Genomic DNA, 19,684 nt, shown 5'->3' with positions numbered 1-19,684 from the left:
TCACTATGAAAGGAGAGAGGCCAAGGGGGCGGCAGAAGGCATGGCACAGGCACACACACGTGTGGTGGGTAAGGGCTTGGGAAGTCACCAGACACCCAAAGAGGCAGCAGCTGTGCTGCCAGCTCCTTGCTGGCCCTGCCACAGGTCCATCCTCACGCTGAGGTCGGTGAGATGGCCACCACCCTATAAATACCTGCACAGGGGCTAAACCCCACTCAGCCTTTCAGTGGGCACTAGCTTGAGTGGAGATGACACTCCATACCCTGTCACTTTGGCATCACCCAGGGCACCTCAGGACTTGCCCAGTGACGTCCTGCAGCATCTTCCTACATCTGGGACATAAACTCAGCCAGCATGGCCCATACTAGAACTAGAAATAAATAGATAAAAAGCTCTACCTGCCTTTTTCATGCTCCAAGTTGTCTGCCTCCCACACTGCTCCCCACAGAGCCCTGGGCACGCTGACACAAGCCCAGTGATTGGGAAGGTGTCAGTGCAGAACAGCAGCTGCCTCAGGGCAGCAGCTGCTGCAGGGCCAGGGAGCCAGCTAGAGCTTGTCGAGAGGTTTCTAATGGTGAGAAAGAGGAGCTGAACACCCCTCTGGACACTAAAGCAACAGCAGCATTAGGAGCAGTCTGGAGAATTAGAACCACAGAATGGTTTGGGTTAGAAGTGACTGCTGGAGATCATCTACTCCAACCCACCTGCTAAAGCAGGTTCACCAGAGCAGGTCACACAGGAATGTGTCCAGGTGGGTTTTGAATGTCTCCAGAGAAGGAGACTCCACAACCTCTCTGGGCAGCCTGTTCCAGGGCTCTGGCACCTCAAAGTAGAAAAGTTTCTCCTCATGTTCAGATAGAACCTCCTGTGCTTCAGTCTGTGCCCACTGCCCCTCATCCTATTGTTGGGCACCACTGAAAGGAGTCTGGTCCCATCCTCTTGACACCCACCCTTGAGATATTTATAAGCATGGCCTTTAACTGAGCATTTCCATCTGGGGTAGGTCAATACCTGCAGCTTCACCAGTGGTCCCCACCACCACCTGGGATGTGCCAGTTTACAAGCAGCTCCTCCTGGAGAGGCACCCTCTGCTCCCCATAGCAACGGCAGGCTGGCAATGACATGAAGATCCCTCAGATTAGGAACAGCCACTGGCACTGCTGCAAGCCTGCAGCTCCTCATGGGAGGGAGACCCATCCACCACTGCCCAGGGCACAGCAGGGGGCAACACTCCCCCACCCCCTGCTTTGGTTCAATCTCCAGCAGAGATCAGCAGCCATCACCAACCCACTACACATCTGAACTTACCGATGGCAGGAAAACAAACCCAAAAAGCCAAAGGAAAGCATCCTACTAAAACACGGCTCCCCTGTGCTCAGAAATGAATGAGGTCAGTTGAAATCAAGCAGGAGATGAGAATAGGACTAACCCTTTCCTATGTGGGAATAAGTGCAAGGCAGGCATTTGGATTATTTTCTTCTGCAAAGAGGAGAAACTAGGAAACAATCCTTCAGGTTTTGTTTTATAGATCCTCTTGAAGAAAAAAATAAAAGCGGTAGGGCAGAGGCATTTACTAGATAAAAGACTCATCATTAGAAATGAACATATAAAATTTAATAGCTTGGTTTAAAATGCATTTTCAATTAAAAAACAGCAGTCAAAACAAACAAACAAAATCAGTTTCATAAAACATACGTAACATTGCTGCTACTGCTGCTACCCGTGTCCCAGAGTATCTTATAGTGGAAAACAATCGTCAGATTTAGTTCACATACTTCATTAAGCAGTAAAAAGAAATAACATCCATGTCAATCCTACCTCTACAGAGACTCTACATCTACTTCCCTGACCCTAGACTGAGCGTCTGTAATAAAACTTCCATTTGCAATAAAAATGTGTAAATATATATATGTATTCTATATATCAGGTTTAAAAAAAGAAATTCCCTTGCCATAGTAACATTATTCCCGTGACTGCTGCAGGGAAGCCCAAGCTGGGGGTTGGTCTCAGCTGGGTACGAGTCCCATGGCTGCTCTGCAGGTGGTGGGTCCCTGTGTGAGGTGGCATGTGATAGCCAAGTCTCTTCAGCACCCTGTGCTGCACAGCAGCTCCTCTCCTTCAGATTCAAGCCCACTGGCTCCATCCACATGCCCACAGTAATGGCTGCATCCATGAGGAGTTTGCTTAACTCCAGACACAGAATGAAGAGAGGGCCACACAGTGCCCAGAGTGTCAGCAAGCCTCTGTGGGGCCAGACAGTGGAGAGGAGGAGGAACGAATGGAACGGTCTAAGAACCAGCTCAGGACTGGGCTGAACACAAATCCCAAAATACTATAGATACATAAATCATTAAAAAAAAAAAAAATATGGCAGGGAGGGACTTCAAGTAGTCACCTAGTCTCAGCACCAAGGGACAATGAGCTATACTTGTGACAATTCAGAGACCACTGTGCCCAGCCTGGTTCTGAAGATCTCTGATGTCAAACTCTGGGCTCCCTGGGCAACCTGCGCTTCTCACTAGAAAAACCACCTTGACACCTAACCTGCATTTCTGTAATTTACACCCTACTTCTTGCTGTGCTTGCAATGGACTGGGAGAACACCATCACATGCTGGGAGGCTGCTCCCCTCAACTTGCTCTTCTGAAGATGACCCCTCACCAGGAACTCATCCAGCCCCGTCCTCATCAGAGGCCACAAGCTCCAGCTGAAGGACAGGGCAGTCTGGCCCTGGGGACACCCGACAGGACAAGGCTCTGCTGAAGGGCACGGAGCTCCCACAGAGGCCTTGGCGATGCCAAGTAGAGCAAAAGGCAGATCTCCCATTTCTTGCAGGACATGCTCCTGTTCATGAGCTCAGTGTGGCATTTGCCTCCCTCTTCCGAACAGCAGCGTGACACAGCTGAACAACATTCAGTTATGATTTGTTAACCATTAAGTAGAATCATATCCTACTTTTCCAGGCTATTTCTCCAGCCTATCCAGATTGACTATCACATCCTAGGTGAGACATATGCAGCTCTTCTCAGTTTTATGGTGTCTGAAATCATCACAAACCTCTCATTATCCAGATCCCTAAAAAAAAGCACTAAGTGACACTAGACCTGGTACTAGCACTCACCTGCTCACCACGTAATGCAGGTTTTTGCCTTAGAGCCAAGTGCTGCTGTTTAAGTGTTCCTCTTTCACTTGCTACTAACCAGAGGGGTGCCTTTCCTTCATAAGCACATGCACACAACAAGTAAATACTGTACAATCCACTGCAGAGCAGGTTTTTTTTGGAGGTGTTTGGCACTCTCAGCTGGGGCTAGGCTCAGGACACCTGCCACCAGCTGCCCCTCTGTGGTCTCTCCACCTCAGCACTGGGTCAGTGCCTGACAATGTACATACAAAAGGAATGCTTCACTGCTGCACTGGGATGCCACCTTCCTCTCTTAAAGGCCTTCCCCGTGCACTTCCAGTTGTTGACATCGTAGGACCCTGCAAGCTGGCTCCAACCCACGGGTTCATCCAGCCTGAGCCGCACTGTTGTGGACAGCATCCAGCTGAGCCTTAAGTCTATTGCTAAAGGAAAAAAAAAACCTACAACAAAAAAAAAAATCCACCCTCTAGGAGACCTCCTTCCTGACCCCCAGAAGTGAACCTCGAGTGATCTGCAAGTGCTCAGCTCCTTTCAGGACCCAGCTCCCAGGCTTGGCACAAGTCACCTCCCCAGGCAGCAGAACGCAGCCTGTCAGGGCTCAAAGTGGCAGCTCGTAAGAGAAGGCAGGACTGCCATCGCCTTGCTGTGCAGGAGGGTTTAGGAGAGAGCCAATACCTTTTTCCTTCCACATAGGAAGATCCGTGTTGAACAAGCAGGTCTCTTGTGCCTTCTGTGAATGTACAAACATGTGCTCACCTTTGGTGCGTGTTAAGGGCTTGTCCATTTTTAAATAGCTACATTAAATATCTGTTTCCTCTGTTTATGGCATCCTTTTAGATGGGCTCCATTGCATATATTCACGGTATATACAGAACACCATATTTTATATATATTATATATCACTTGTATGTACACATTTACAAACCTTCAAAAAATATATTGCACTTATATACAATATAGCTTCATCTGATGAGAATTCACACAGTTACTAAGGCGAGTTCTTCATAAGCAAGGCAGTTTTACATTCCCCCCAAGTGACACAAGTGATTTCAAGTCTGCCCTGTTCAAGAGTAAACATTATAAAGACTTTTCTCCAACCTGCACGCAATTGCTATTAGTATCAATGAGTAGTTTCGTAGCTCTACTTAGCATAAAACAGTCCAACAAAATGGCATTAGCTGATAACAGGCTCAAACATGGTTACTGGATAGATAAATAAGATATCACCACTCTAAAGGCCACCTTCCAGGGGTTTTCCCCCTCCCGTATTTACTAGTGTTTTATACATGCTCTCTATTTCATCGCCGATCTTTGCTCACTCATTTCAAGTGCAAATAAGGTCATGAGCAATACCATGTTCTTAGCAAAGAACAGAAAAACATAGTAAGCATAAACACTGCTCTGTTCCCCAGAACAAGTCAACATTCAGCTTTCTTCTGGAGAAGGTGATTAGTGTTTTGCCCAGCATTCTAAATTATGGGAAAATGTTCACTTGAGACCTTTGTTTAAAATCCACAGAGGATCCATGATCTTAGATCTCAGTGAGAGTGAGCTTGTAAGATCCTCCAACTTCTTCAATTTGCAACTGGAAGGTATCTTCATTAGAATAATGTTTCACGATGTTATCGTCCATATTGACCAGAATTCTGGAAAAAATAAAACAAGGCAGGGAGATATTACCATTCTGAATGGCAGAGATGGCAAAGGTGCCCTGAAGTCTCAGAGAGCCTGGACTGTGCAGAGGTAAGGCAAGATCCCTGCTCACCTGTCTCTGACCCATTGCTTCCTGCAGATCCAGCTGTTCTTGCACAAACCTGCCACGAAGGCTCACAGCTGTGCTTGTAGGGTCTCAATGAAAGGGTTAAATCTGGCTCCTGGGCCAGGGAGGGAGATCTCAGAAAGGGCAGAAACCCTTCTGAAGCTGCAGACACTTGGGCAAACTTTGGGCTCTGAACTGGTTTGTCTGACAGCTATAAAGCATCAGCATAAAACCCTACAGAGCTTGCAGGGAAGAAACTACAGATGCCTGGCTGCTTCCAGTCCTTACCTGTGTGTTTATGTGTGAGCACACACGCGAGTGTACGTGTGAACACACAAAACCATCCTTAGCAGTAGTTTAGCTACCATCACTGCAAAACTTCTGCAGCAATTCTGCTATGAAAGCACAGCTCTTAAAACTACATTCCAAAGGTGATTAAAAGACATTTTTCCAGTCAGAGGGGCTTTGGGAAAGGGACTAAGACACCAAAGTGACTTCAGAAAAAAAAACACACAAAAAAATATCACAAGAAAATTACCAAGAGATTAAAAGGAGCAATAAAAGCAGATATAGTCAGGAATTCTATTATTTATGTTACAAAAAAAAAAAAAAAGACTGTGGAGTGTGGCCTCTGTCTGGAGTGGGTACTTTGCATGTGAAGAATGTAGACACAGTGAGTACAGTTAACCACTGGAACAATTTAACACAGGTTAAAGTAGGTTCTTCATCACTGAGAGTTTTTTTAAATAAAATGGACTCTTCTTCCCCTGATGTCATCAACTCTGGTTAATACAGCAGTTAACTCGGAGACGTCCTGTGACTTGTATTTACTGAGGAAGTCAGACTATGTATTTCTATAGGATCCTTACAGTCTTCTGCTCTAATCGGAGTAGGACTGAACTGGAATAGGATTAGTAAGTCCTGTACACACACACATCTGCAAATGACCTTTACATCCAGGCAGCACATGGAGAAGTTATAGAGCAGATTTGCCTACAAGTTCCAAAAAAGGAGTTCATATTCTCAGACAGTTGCTGCATAGTGATGTACTCACCCTTTTTTACATTTTTTGAAGATTTTTCCTATTTTATCAAAAGGAACCTCATACTTGTCGGATATCTAGGGCAAAAGAAAGCAAGCACTGTTGAAGCAAGGAGACTGTTGGCATTGTCTTCCACTTACTATTTTACAAAGGAACAAAAAAACATCTGCGGATCAAAAGAACCACTGTACAACTGCTCTGCCCTATGAGGCAATTACTAAATCCTGAACTATAGCATAAGCCCACAGATGAGAACCCCTCCTCTGCAGTTTGCCCAACCTCTGTGCAAAAATTTTAATCATGTTCTAAACCTGGCCACTAACTTCTCATACAGCAACCCCCCGCACCCACACCAAAAAGCCCATACATTAAAAACCACCCCACACCCTGGTTCTCATCTTCTCTTGGCTCTCTGTTCTAAAAAAGAACATATCAAAACCATTTTTAAATTCAATGTCAGAGGGATCAGGTGAAAACCAGTCGTCACAGCGGCTGGTGTGGGAAGAAAATAGCAACAGAGTGAAGACCTCTGCTGCTAAGGACACGAGCTGATCAGAAATGTCCCCCTCACCCAGCAGAGTGACCTCAGTGCAAAACCACGGCTACTAACCATGGCACTTCATCGCATGAACCTCCAGGAAGCCATGAGGTCAGTAACCTGAGCCTGGTTTACTTTGGCAAATTGCTCTGTCACACAGACAGCAAGTACCCAACCAATACGCTCTTTCAGGATGCAAAAGCATGGGGTTTCCTCTCAGCTACAGTTGCGAGCTCTCGGTTCCTTGCTTTAAGAAGTCCAAGCAAAACAAAAAAGGCACAGGATGATGGGATAAGGGAGGACTTCACAGCCTCCGCTCCACCTCCTCACCTGCCCCTGCCGGCAAAGCCCCACAGCCAGGAGAGAGCCTCAGGTTACAGAGTCACTGCTGGTCCCACAGATAACACCACAACCTGGCTGCACAGCCCCAAAGCCTCCATCCTCTGGGCACCAACAAGGCACCAGTCACAGAAAGAGGCAGCCAGAAACGTCAGTTTTGAGCTCGTGCCAACCATTACACCATTCCTTGGAGTTAAGTTCTGCGTTTCCTTTGCAGCGCTGCAGCAGCAGGGGCCGTGGAAGTACCAGAGAGCAATTTCATGCACATATACACTGACATATAAAAGCCTTCAAGCACACTCAGAAGGAGGCTTTGAAAGGCTGAAATAAACCCAAGACACTGAACACATTCTGAAAATCACTCCATCTTCTAATTAAAGTACTCTCTGTGACATGAGGGACATCCACAGTGGGGAGTTTATTGACAAAACTAGGAAAAGACCTACACAGCTGCTTCTGCAGCTTGGCCAATGCACAGCCTACGTAAGCACCGAGACCACAAGGCTCCTTCCAGCAGCACTTGTCATTCTGGGACTATCTCAGGTACCCAGGCATCAAGCCTGACACACCTGGATTTTCAAGGAAGAGTGAGAACACTCAGACCCCACAGGTGTGGGGTAAGATACTTAAGGGAAGTTTCCTGAAGTCCCTTAATTATTAAAGCATTAATTACCACACTCATGAAAGGAAACCAGGCTTATGCTTTTTACCCAGAAGAGCAGGAATATGTGGACACAAGCTGTGATTGACAGTCTCGCTCCTGTGTACAAGGACTGGACAGCCAGGGATTACACTTGCTTTTTCTCAAACTGGAGACAAGGACTATAAAACAGTCTTATTACTTACCGCTTCCATGAGGCCTTTCAGAGATGGTGTCTTTAACATTAGTGCATCAAAGACTTCCTCTGACTCTTTTCGGACATACAGCAACACTAAAAAGCAAATCAAAGGGAGGACTTTATGGCATAATTGGTCCTCAAAAGCAATCTGTATATGATAGTGGCTAAGTACAAAGTAAAATACACTGAGGATCTCATAAAGAGGTATACATATGTTCAATATACATGGGAGATGGTATCAAAAACCTGTACAGCTAGGTTAGCTCAAAACATACTTTTTACACACAGAAATACTGCATGCTCAAACATATTTTTTGTCAAGCTACTTCTATTGTTTCCCTATTTGCTATTTTATCTATTATTTGAAAAAACAAACAAGCAAACAAAACTAAGGTTATATTCGAAACACAGAAAGGTGGAACGCAAACCACACAGTTTGGAGGCTTTTGGGTATCCATATCTCACAGGTCATCTGCCATAAGACTTTCCACAATAAAGTGATTTGACAGATGCTACAACAGCAGGTGAAGCCATCCTAGCCACCTCCTCATTTTTAAATAATTAAATTTGTACAGTCCTCTGCTCCTCCTACAGTGTCTCATCTCTCTTCCTACCCCTGGCCATGTTTCAGCAATACTCACACCACCCCAGCTGACACAACGCACAGACTCAGTCTCCTTCTCAGAGGGGAACGAAAGAATAAGAAACCCAATCAGCAAAGCACCCCAGCATTCTCAAGCTCGCAGAAAGTCTCTGTATGTAACATCAGCCTCATTAAAAACTGGGTTAAGGCTGAGGAATAAGCCACAAGAGCAAGAAAGCTTGGACTTTAACAGCTTTGCTGTCTTTAATCCATCTTCTAATAACTGGTATTGCAGCCTGGGTTGTTCACAAGGGTTCATCAGCCACAGCGTTGACACACCTGCAACAATTACTGGCATATCTAATTGCAAAACACGAATTCAGGACAGCACAGCACCCTGATGGATTTCCTGTGCTAAAGGCAGGTTTTAAAAAGGATTGTAGATTTAGAAAATGACAGGACATACAGATGCTACACCAGCCAAAGGAGAGAGAATCCCATGGGTCTCTTTTTACGGCATAGAGCAACAGAAAAAACAGAAGACTAATTTCCTTTTATAAAACCCATCCTTCCTTATTAATTTATCCAGGCTACAGAAGTGCAGCCCCATTACAGTCAGACTTGCTAGACTTAACCTTCACCGCATCACAAACTTAATCCTCCTCTTTTAATCCTTTAAGCTTTGTCATGGTTCTTCCACACATGACTGCAATGTGCAGGTAATCTTCTACACCATCTCCAAATGGACCTCTCATCTCCTCCTACACCACCACAGCAACATCCACTTCCATATCAAATTGCAAAGGTTGACAACAGGTTGCAAATAAGCATAATGTTCTCTCAGTGGTGAACAGCCCATTTTCTGGCACCATGAAAGATGCAATAGTTTTGTACTCATAACCAGTTACTGGCATTCACTGCTTTAAGTCCTAGAGATTTCTGAAGTATTTGGTAGTGGATTACAGGATGAATTCTCTCCCCCAATGCACCAAGGAGACTGGTGACCTGCTCACCTCCTCCGAGTCTCTTTCCATACAGGTTCACAGTCATTAGTGTCTGACTTGGCAGAAAAACACAGAAATTCTGACACTGCAAAACATTCGCGGAGCTGAACTATATCTGGATATACAAACTCTCCCTACTACTACTCAAAGCCAGAAAAATCAGGTTGAAGTATGCTCCAAAATACGTTAAAACAACTCCTCAACTTCAGATGCATCTATCATGATGGACAAATACTCCAGTAATTCAGTCTCTGGAAGAAGAAAATAATACCTCTTTTTGGCTCTTCTATTCTGGCCATCTTATTTGGAGCAGCAATAAAGTCCTCTTCACCGATATAGGCTCCTCTCTTTAGGCTGGAGCTGTCAGTGACATGGCAAAAAGTCAGCAGCAGTACAATTACAGGGACTTACCCCTCTGTCTGAGGGCCAGCCTGCAGCAGGCTGAAGTAGCACAGCTCTTACCTTTCACCCTCCAGCTCTTCTGAAGCAACAGGAAGGACCTTTTAAAACAAGAGATTTTTCTTGACTTACACAGGAAAACACACACTGAATTAGCTAGCGAGAACCTCATGTGGTACCCAGCCCTCAGAAAACGCCACAAAGAGCTCCAAACGCCGCAAAAAGTTGCACAAGGACAGACCCATTAGCTGGTGTAATTTGCTCCTTAGCAACGCCTCGCCCATCCTTTTAAGTGCCACCTGTTAAAATTGACTTAGCAATAGCTTTGCCTTAAGGAGTCACTGGCATGGAACAACAACCCTGCCATATCCAGCAAGAGCAGAGGTCCAACAGCACAGGGTTAAAGGAGAGGAAGGAGCTGCAAGGGCCAGCAGAAGGGTCACCCACCCACCCTGCTCCTTAGCAGAGGGACACAGGGGAAAACAAGGCTGTCAAGTGGGGAAGCCAGCTACAACTACACTACTAGAAATAAGATGTTCTGGTTCAAGCAATAAACGTAGGCCCTTCCTCTTAATACACAAATAATGCTTGCACTCAGGGTTCTGAAAATTTTATCCGAACTAAAATTCACTTCCTCATATTATCTCTCAACCCTGTATCAAATGACACTTCAGCTTAATATTCCGAAAGCCAGCAAGCATTTTCTTTACCTCTCCTCATAAAGAGAAAGTAAAGAGTCTCCAGTGAGAGACAGAAACATACAAGAGCCAAAAAGCTTTCTATGTGGACTAGCACAGTCTTCTGACAGAGCTCAGCACTAGAGCCTTCACATGAAAATATGTCGAGAACTCAGTCTTATGGATAACAAGTTTATTCTCCATCCCTGTTAGGAGCTTAGGCAGTGCTCTTAAACAGTAAGGTTTAGATTCTGTTAGAGCATGCCAGAACTCCCAGCACAGCAAAGTTCAAGATTTGGAAACTCTGTTATGCTCTAATTTTTTCCCTTCCAGTTTCCTGTCAGCTGGGACTTTCCAGGAACGGCGTTGCAGGGCGCTCTGGCAGCGGATCACAGAGCTGACACTTGCCAGTTCCACAGAACAGATTTTCACCCCGCAGCAGGAGCAGGCTGGAGGAGCCCGAGGTCTGCAGCAGCACAGCGGGAACCCAGGGGATGTTACAAGAGAAAACCAGGCTGCAGTGCATTCAGTGAACTCTCAGCTGGAGACGTTTAGAAACGTCATTTCAGGTTTATGGAACAGGAGTTGATAGGCAAATAATTTATTCATAAAACATCCCCAGTTAACTCTGGCCAATGGAACCAGGAGCAACGTCTCTCGCTCACGTGAGACTCAGCCTGGTTTTGTTCACAGCACCAGTGCAGACAGTCTGGCATTTCCCTAGTCTGTATGTACACACAGCATCCCACGCTTTTTGTAAATACATGCCATGGCCCTCCTCAGCCCCACACCCACGAGCTTTACTTACATGAGCACCACGCTGAAGATTCGCAAAGTGAACATCAGGAATGAAAAGGACTGGCTGAGTGTCTAGATCCATGAAGGGCTTGAAGACAGTGATGTCTGTACGTTTGTGTGAGGGAAGCATTGGCACTTTGACATCAGAAACTGCAGAGACCAAAGATCGGAACGGAGAGTGAAGACACCAGCAGGGCTGTGGCTTTCCTACATCATTTAAGAGGCGCACATGCTGTTGAACACAGGAACTCTGTAGTCAGCATCAAAGTGAGAAGCTGCTGTGGTAGAGGAGTTTGAAGCTGGGTTGACTGTCTCTTAGATGAGGGCTTGGACCCTGAGGAAACAGCTCATTTGACAGAGGAGCAGGAGTTTGCTCCATGTCTCCAAGTGAGCTCTTCGATTTTGTTCAGCTATTAAACTGGGCTGGGGAGTGGTCTGGCCCCTCACCCCAACAAAGGAACACATCTTCCATGTACCAAGCAAACCATTCAAACAGAGGGACAAAGAGCAGTCCAAGGCCCCTCTTCTCCCTGTCTGTTCACTCAAAAGAGTGCTGGATTTCCCATACCAGAAAAGGCGAAAGAAGACAGAGACGACCTGCAACCCACATGGCTCCAGCTGGGAGCCTCTCAGAGAGGCTCACAGAAGCACCGTTGCACTACAGAGGTGGTACAACTACCCTAACTCTAAATATAGCATCTTGCAATAAACATTTCAATTCCATTCTTTCAAGTTTTGTATTTTTGTTTATCTCCTTGTTCATACTGGTCACCTCAAGCTGCCAGGCCTCAGTTCATCCCCCACCAGGACCAGCACTATCTCCAACAGAGCATTTGGGCTCTCACCACACACCAGCTGATGTGACACAAGCCACCAAGGGGACAGACTTCACCTAGAAAGGCCCATCTGGAAAAGAGTGAGGCAGGAGGTGCCTTAAACTGCCCTTCAGACACGTTCATGTCAAACTGGCCCCAGCTGAAGACTTCCACGCATTTTAGCACGTGGAAACATTGGGTCAAAACAAGTGCAAGCAAAACATTTTAGTTCATGTCCCCAATGGAAAAATATACTTTTTTCCCCCTTCCAAAACAGATGTTTTTAAAGATTGCTCAATCCCTGTAGAAAATAACTTTGTCCAGAAGTCACGAACTACACAAACTATTTCTGCTGTTGACAAGTCCATGTACACATGGCATTTGTAATCTTGGAGGTGTGTATACCAGCCTATGGCTTAAAACAATCAAAAACTTCCCACAAAAGAACTAAACAGCAATGGATTGTACTTTCCAGGAAAATAAAGGTCACATCAGGCTAAGGCCAAGCCTAGGAAATTCACAGTGGAAAGCAGCTTTTGTCAAAATGTAAGATCTTGGAAATCTGTGTTGACACTGTTTTGCACTTTCCAGCTATTACGCAAAGGGCTGCATGCAGTAATCTTCTGGAAGCGCTGGGGCTACTACACTTGTGAAATGCTAACAGTGTGCTAAACCTACCTTTCACCATGTACTTTGGAAAAACAACAAAAAAACCCCCACAAAAACAAACCCACACCACAACCAACCACCACCCTTTCTGCAACTGCCCTTGAGCAAATGGGTTCCCTCATAGCGTAATCTTCGTCTGAAGTTGCTCCAGCAACTTGTACCTGCTGTGTCAGGAAAATCCTGCCCAGCAAGCCGTGAGGCTCATGCTTGTTGAACCAGTTGGACTGCTAATAGCGCGGCTCTGACAAGCACACCGAGCAGAGCACGCACCTGCCTTGTGCAAAGGAAGAGCAGGGAGACACACTGTCCTCTGAGCAGCTCTGCTGGTCAATAACTAGTCATTCAAACACAGGATCTGCTTCAGTCATCTGCAGCGGTTAAAGGAGAGATGCTCAGCTGGAAGCAGCTCCACAGCCTTTACACACTACAAGTGCTGAGGCCTTCACATCCTTCACAGCTTCTACTGAAATCACTTAATACGAAACACGTTGCTCTAGAAGAATGAGCGTAAGGCTGGGAGCCAGGAGGCTCGGTCCCAAGGCTGCTACCACCTTGCTGCATAGTTATAAACACATTTTTAACATAAGTTAAAGCCTAAGCTTAGGAGCAATCTGTAAACATTTGGAACAGCTCCAGTACTTACTGCAGGGGCTCCAGTAGTGTCCCTCCCCCAAAAAAAAAAAAAAAAAAAATATCACACACTCACTCTGCTATTTCAACTGCTAAAGACCATACCTGATGGAAAACATGGCAGGACCCCATCTTGGACAGGAAGAACTAGGTAGAAGTGAAGTCCTAAGTGGTTCAGTATGTTGCACAACACAATTGCTTCATAAGCAACTGCTTAAAACACACACTGTTCCATAGGGGATAAAAATTGACTTTGGAAAGTTCTACTGTGCAAGTTATTTGTAACCAAAATGAGATCTAATACTTAAAATACCAATGGAATAATTTCTACTTACAGGCATTCAACTGAGAGCTGGGGTCAGTGCACTTGCCTTTTCTCTTGCTTTGCTTTCGCTCTTCATCCCTGATCTTCCTCTCTGCTCCCTGCCAGACAAGAGATTAAGGGGAATGGGGAGAGAGAGGAGGTCTTTTTAGGTTGGTTTGTTTTCTTCATCTGCAGAGGCAGGAACACTCATTCTTCCAGATCTGTGTTTGTGGGGGTCAGCTTCACCATACCCAAGCTGCAGGTTTGCCAGAGTGTGCCAACTTTGAGGTTTGCCCAGTGTTTATTTTCAAGTCCTGCCATCTAATGAAATCAAACAATCATATCCAAGATCCAATCACTTGTTTTTCATTGAAGTCAGATGGGGACATGATGACAAAAGATACCCACAGCAATAACACTAGTATGAAGCTTGAGAAAAAATACAACTGAACTGTATAAAACAATAAAAACTTGCAGTTTAAGAGCTCACTAGATCATCATTAAATCCTGATCTATTAAAACCGAGCCAAACTTGGATTCACCAAGCACAAAATACCATCCTGCATGTTGCACATGGAGCCAGCAGCAGTTACAGCAGCCTTCACATATCTCACGTTGAAGACGCGTAATTGTGAAGCTGGCAGTACTACTTCTCTTTTTCTAGGGGTCAGACTATGGGGGAATCCACAGATACCTAACCAGGCTCTTGCCACGGTTCCTGGCCCTTCAAACCAAGCAGCAGTGAGGAGAGAACCCTTTTCTGCAAGGTGAAGGCAGCTACTATGGAGAGAGCGAAGGAAGGAAGAAGGTTTGTATTAGAATTGTGTTCATTTCTCTAGCTGTGCCCAGACCTACCCAACTACGGGTTAAGGCAGGGATGTCATGTTGCCAGTTGCACAAGGTGACAATCCCACAGTAGATCCCCAACACTCAGTCCTGGTGCTACCACCAGATCACTGTTGTTCTACCTGTCCCCAACAGCCTCCTGCAAAGCAGGGTAAGAGGCAACAGTTATCTGGCCACAGGAAGCCACTGTCTCATTCCCACCCCCGTAAAGCCGCCAAAACATACCCACATCCTTACACAGTGCTGGAGGAGACTAGATTAGTTATGGCAAGCGAGATGCTAAAAACCACATGGCAATGGGGTGGAAAATGGTGCCTAAAGCCCAGCACAGGAGAGGGCAACAGCGCTCCTAGCCTCACAGTAAAACAATACCCTATAGACAACAGGATGCCTGTGCCTGCTAGACAGCAGTAGGCATGTCTGCACTAGCGATAAAAAGGAAAATGAGCCTAAATATTTTATGTGCATTAACATTTATGTATCACCTTTTTTCCCACCTAAGGGACACAAGCAGCTTCAGGCAGCTGCTGTGAAAAAGAGAAAAAATTACTAATGAAGACACAGTCATTGGCAGCTTTGCTTGACTCTGTAAATCTCATACAGCCCACTACAGCAAAGACATCCCACCTAAACCTCAGCACAGCTGGACCCGCACCCCTCTGCGACTTTCCTTACCAGAACAGTCGCAAGATCTCAGCTTGACAGGAGAAAGACCAGATCTGGCTCCAGACCCATGTTCTACCTTTCACACAGCAATAATAAAATTCCGCTACTCAAACACTATGCTACAGGGAACAGCACCTGCTTGCTTGTGAAGAACGTGCTAATCCATCCAGAGTACATGTTTTGAGAAAACCTCTGCCCTCCCATACCTACAACCAGAGTTCTGCTTGAAAGTCAACTTGTTCCAGGCTACAGGGGCCTAGCTAAACACATCTTAAATGTCACATAAAAAAAGAAAGCTATGTCTTGATAACAGGCTTTTCCACCTTGTCAGCAGAGCTCAGTGACAACCAGGACCACATACTTTTAAAGAAAAGACACTGGCAATCCTGTATTCTGCAATCATGGAATAAATGCAATTGTAAGAAAGAGGTTTTCCCAACTTCATCACCTAAAGTACAGCCTACTGTCTGAAAAGCAATACTTCATCCTCTTGTCTATGTGTTAAGGGCTTTTTTGGGTTTTTTTTTTTGCTGTTGTTCTTTCCCTCAAAGTCTCCAGCTTTGTAAGACGTTCTTGGGCTGAGAAAGGGAAGCAGCATTTTGTCGAGAGCTGCTATCCCTCCGTCCCACAGACAAACATGATGTATTTGATAAGCAACAGGGATGGAGGGAGAGGATGCGACACCAAGTCACAACACGCTGGGATCCAGACCCTTCATGACACTGTGGGACTCCTGGCTTCTGCACTGGGGTTGTGCCGGTTGGGTGTGCTCTGGGCGTGGGGGGTTGCTCCACACCCCCTCTCATGCTGGGTGCAGCTCTGGCACTCCGTGCACAAGCTGTTCAAGCTCTTCCTCTGCCCTGAGGCCCCAGCAGCCAAGCTGCCGGGGATACTCATAGGCAAAATATTGGTCAGAACTCAGCAGTGTGCACTCCCAGCCCAGAAATCCAACTGTGTCCTGGGCTGCACAAGAACCATCACCAGCAGGTTGAGGCAGACTATACTCCCCGTCTTCTCTACTCTCATGACCCCCCACCTTCAGCACTGTGTCCAGCTTTGCAGACCGGAATATAAGGACATGGACCTGTTGGAGCAAGTCCAGAGGAGGACCACAAAGATGATCAGAGCACTGAAGCACCTCCCTATGAAGAGCACACACAAAAAAAGAGGCAGCAGACGACAGCCAGCCAGTGCCCAGGTTCAAGGTCAGTTCAGGCACGCAATGCAAGCACAGCCATAACAAACAAAAGAACCGAGGGGACCTACACAGAGCTGCCTGTCCCTGTTAGGTGGCCACAGCACTGTCATTTTGTGGTGTTTTTTCCAACAGGCCTCTACAGTATAGACTTGGCCCTCCACAAAGACAACATGGATAACAGCACTTCTACAGGTAAGAGTGGCCACAGGAGGACAAACACATTAAGGACAGTAATACGTGTGGATTCTATAGTAACGATGGTCTTGTAAACATTCAAGACCAGCTGCTTGATTACCCAAGGTTCAGAGCAGGGCAGAAAATGGGTGCTCTTTCTAAAATGCCAATGCTCTTATTGGACCCTGGAGGTGGTGGCCAGTGTTGGGGCCTACGAGTCAGTACCTGCAGCTGTCTGCTGACAGGAGCACTTGCCCAGAGGCTAAAAGAAGCCTTTGAGAACACAGTTTAATTCAATTCAGTGACAAACAGTATTCAGCTTGTCAGGCTCCATCCTCAGCTCTCATTGCCAGACCCAGCACGGATCTGAAAGGCAGCAAACTTCAACACCATTTCTATAAATGCACACTGCAGAATCATGAGGCACCAACCTCACACTGACTGCATGTTCACAGAACGAACAACAGCCAGATTAAATAAAGAAGAGTAATCTTTTCCCCCTCCCTCCCCTTTTAATTCAGGTCCAATTTGCAAAGTATCTGGAGGATTAAAGCAGAAAGAAAGGTCAAAATCCCCAAGGAAAATAGAAGATACACTGGCATTACTACACTAAAAGATTTGCTGAAATTTATGGTATAGACTCAAAAGATCTCCTTTAAGCCACACACTGACTACACATCTGCCCTTTTATTAGCGGATTTGTCTTATTAGCTTGTCAGTAGCTTTAGCACAGTAATTGAGCGGACAATTTATGAGTAAAAGAAACCCTGTTCCCTGCAGTAAGTCTATACTCACTGGTACTGTAGAGAACATAGATTGATAGCACACAAGACTCCCAGATAATGAAAGAGCTTTAGATGACACACTTGCCTTCATCTCGTTTTAGAGGTAAAAAAAAAGGGGGGGGGGGGGAGGGGGGAAAGGCCTGAAAAAAGCCCATGAGACCCAAGGCTCTTAGGCTCACTGGCAAGCCTTTACGATACTCTGGAGAACATCTGTTAAGACCCTAGTAAATTCTTCGCAGAAATCATCACAACAGGAGCCACCTCAGGAGGCACCTGAAGGATGATGACTAAGTTTATACTGGCAGGTAGCTACAGGCAGGTTCTCCCAACCTTGCAGTAAAGCAGAAGGGGCTATTTAAAAGCATATAGATGGACAACAAAACGTGGCAGGATGGGTCAATGGGATGCTACAGCAGAGGCAGATTGTGGAGGGCTCATATCTCTTGGGAGGTAAACGGAGGCAGAGCAATAGCACAGGAGATTAATCTTTGTGACAGTGTCCTGGGGGATGACAACAAGGCAAAACCACACGGTATGTGATGGTGCAAAGCCAGCACAGGACTCAAGGAGTGAGTAGCACAAGCCCATCTCAGACCTGCAGTTGCAGAGGTGCTCAAGATATCACTCCCAAAGAGTCTGTGCTATGAAGAGGGAGTCTGGATGCAAAGAACAAGAGTCAAGCAGCATGCCAACAAACTAGGATGTCTGTGTTGCTTACAGAAATCAAAAGGAGGACTGGGGAAGTCCAGGCAGCATTTATCCCAGCCTAGAAAGCTCTGGGTCACTCTGGAAACAGCAACATTGCACATTACTTGCTTTAGTCCTTCAAAAAATTGTTCAGGCAGGCACACATGACAAAGATCAGGAAACATCCTTTCTTTGCAAACCCAGTGAAGCTTTTACAACTGCTTTCAACTCAGCTCCTGGTATGCTGCTTTCACAGCTTCTGGTGAGCAGTGGCTTTGGGAAAGGTGTTAATTCTCTGTGATAAATGCATTAGGCAGAGCAATCAAATTACAGCAGTCACCCTACTTGTAAATGGGCTTGGTTATACTGCTGTATAAACCAGTGGTACAATGAAAACAAACATTTTCTGTTCACAAGATGTGGAAGTTGTTTGTTTTGGTTTGTGGTTTTTTTTGTTTGGTTGGTTGGTTTTTTGTTTGGTTGGTTTGTTATTGTTGGTTTTGGAAGATTTTTGGTTTGTTTTTAAGAACAAATGGAGTAAGAACACGAAAAGAAATTTAAAAGGATCAGCACAATATAACTTGGGCAAAAAGACAAGCCTGCACTTGCTCCAATCAATTGCACTGATCCCTCCTGCTGAAGGCACTCTGCAGGACTTCGCAGTGTCTGGAGCACTGACAATCAATCTTCTCCCAGATTGACCTTTCTCCAAAGTCAGGAACGCTTCTCAGTGCTCCAGCATTTCGAGAGCAGCAAATTTATCTGAGGTCATCATAACATCTATGAGCCAAGCAGAAGGGGTTGAAATTTTTCTCCTTGCAAAGGCTGAACACAGGCAGGAGTTTTCAGAGCCAAAACAGCAATTGCAAAATTAGACTTAAAACAAAAACAAAAAAATGCACAAACCACAACAACTCTGCTAAGCTGTGCAACAGCCTTTCCCAAAAGGTCACTGCCACATTGACCCAACCTTACCTTGTCACAGAAGACTTTAATCTGGCAGTAGGCTCTGTGGACAGGTTTGTTACTCCTGTTATTGTAGCTGTAGGTGTCGATCTGAAGATTCAAGGGCAGGCCTTTAACACCCTTCTGAGAGGAGAAATCCGTGCTGAGGCAGTTCACAGAGATGAACACCTGCGGAAGGGGAAAGCAGCGCCTGTCAGTGACACATGGACTCCTGGCCGCTGGGCAAGCGACTGTTGGGTGAGGGCTGCACGCTGGTCCTCTCCGCTACAAGCAGCAATGTGTCCTGAGAAATCAAGTAAAATCCCCAAAAAGCTATACAACATTCTTAATTCTTTATATGAACCATCACAGGGGGCAAAGCCACTTTGTCCAGAATGAATTTCAAACTCTCCAAACCTTATGAAGACTCCACCCATCTTTTCTAGATATTTCCACCCAACAGATCTCAAATATCATCAGACTTTTAGCAACGGAAATTCTTCTACATCCAGTCCTCACTGCCCAGTGTTTTATCATCTTGGCATGAACACAACCATGCTTTGAAAAATGTATGTTAGTCTGGGCAAGTTAAAGCTTTCCATGAGTTTTACATAAGCTGCTGTAAGCACAGCTGATGCTTGAAACTACTTGGCTTTTTGTTGTAATTTGTTTTTGTAAATGATATGTAAAGCTTTTGAAAAAATATTAGGCAACACATTATCTTTAAACACAGGGATAATGCCATTATTCCAGTGAAAGAGTTTCTCGGCTTTGCACTTAAAAGATTAACATTATTTTGAATATCATGGAGAAAATCAATTAAGAGTGATTTCAAACACATCTAA

General features: G+C 45.5%; 1 protein-coding gene across 2 annotated transcripts in view; it reads right to left on the bottom strand.

Moving 5' to 3' along the window:
- Positions 1-1,621: 1,621 nt before the first annotated feature.
- Positions 1,622-19,684, bottom strand: part of GRHL1 (grainyhead like transcription factor 1) — a 42,176-nt gene continuing 24,113 nt past the window's right edge. For both annotated transcript variants that reach the window (XM_071807054.1, XM_071807053.1), the window contains exons 9-16: positions 18,870-19,028; positions 13,570-13,657; positions 11,131-11,270; positions 9,709-9,746; positions 9,518-9,606; positions 7,667-7,752; positions 5,956-6,020; positions 1,622-4,788 (exon numbers count right to left, since the gene is read on the bottom strand). In XM_071807054.1, the coding sequence (XP_071663155.1) occupies positions 4,674-4,788; positions 5,956-6,020; positions 7,667-7,752; positions 9,518-9,606; positions 9,709-9,746; positions 11,131-11,270; positions 13,570-13,657; positions 18,870-19,028 (780 nt within the window). In that variant the 3' untranslated portion in view covers positions 1,622-4,673. The remainder of the gene's footprint in view (positions 4,789-5,955; positions 6,021-7,666; positions 7,753-9,517; positions 9,607-9,708; positions 9,747-11,130; positions 11,271-13,569; positions 13,658-18,869; positions 19,029-19,684) is intronic.

Source organism: Patagioenas fasciata, chromosome 3, assembly GCF_037038585.1.
Source record: "Patagioenas fasciata isolate bPatFas1 chromosome 3, bPatFas1.hap1, whole genome shotgun sequence".
Taxonomy (NCBI): domain Eukaryota; kingdom Metazoa; phylum Chordata; class Aves; order Columbiformes; family Columbidae; genus Patagioenas; species Patagioenas fasciata.
This window is presented reverse-complemented; position numbering and strand designations above follow the sequence as displayed.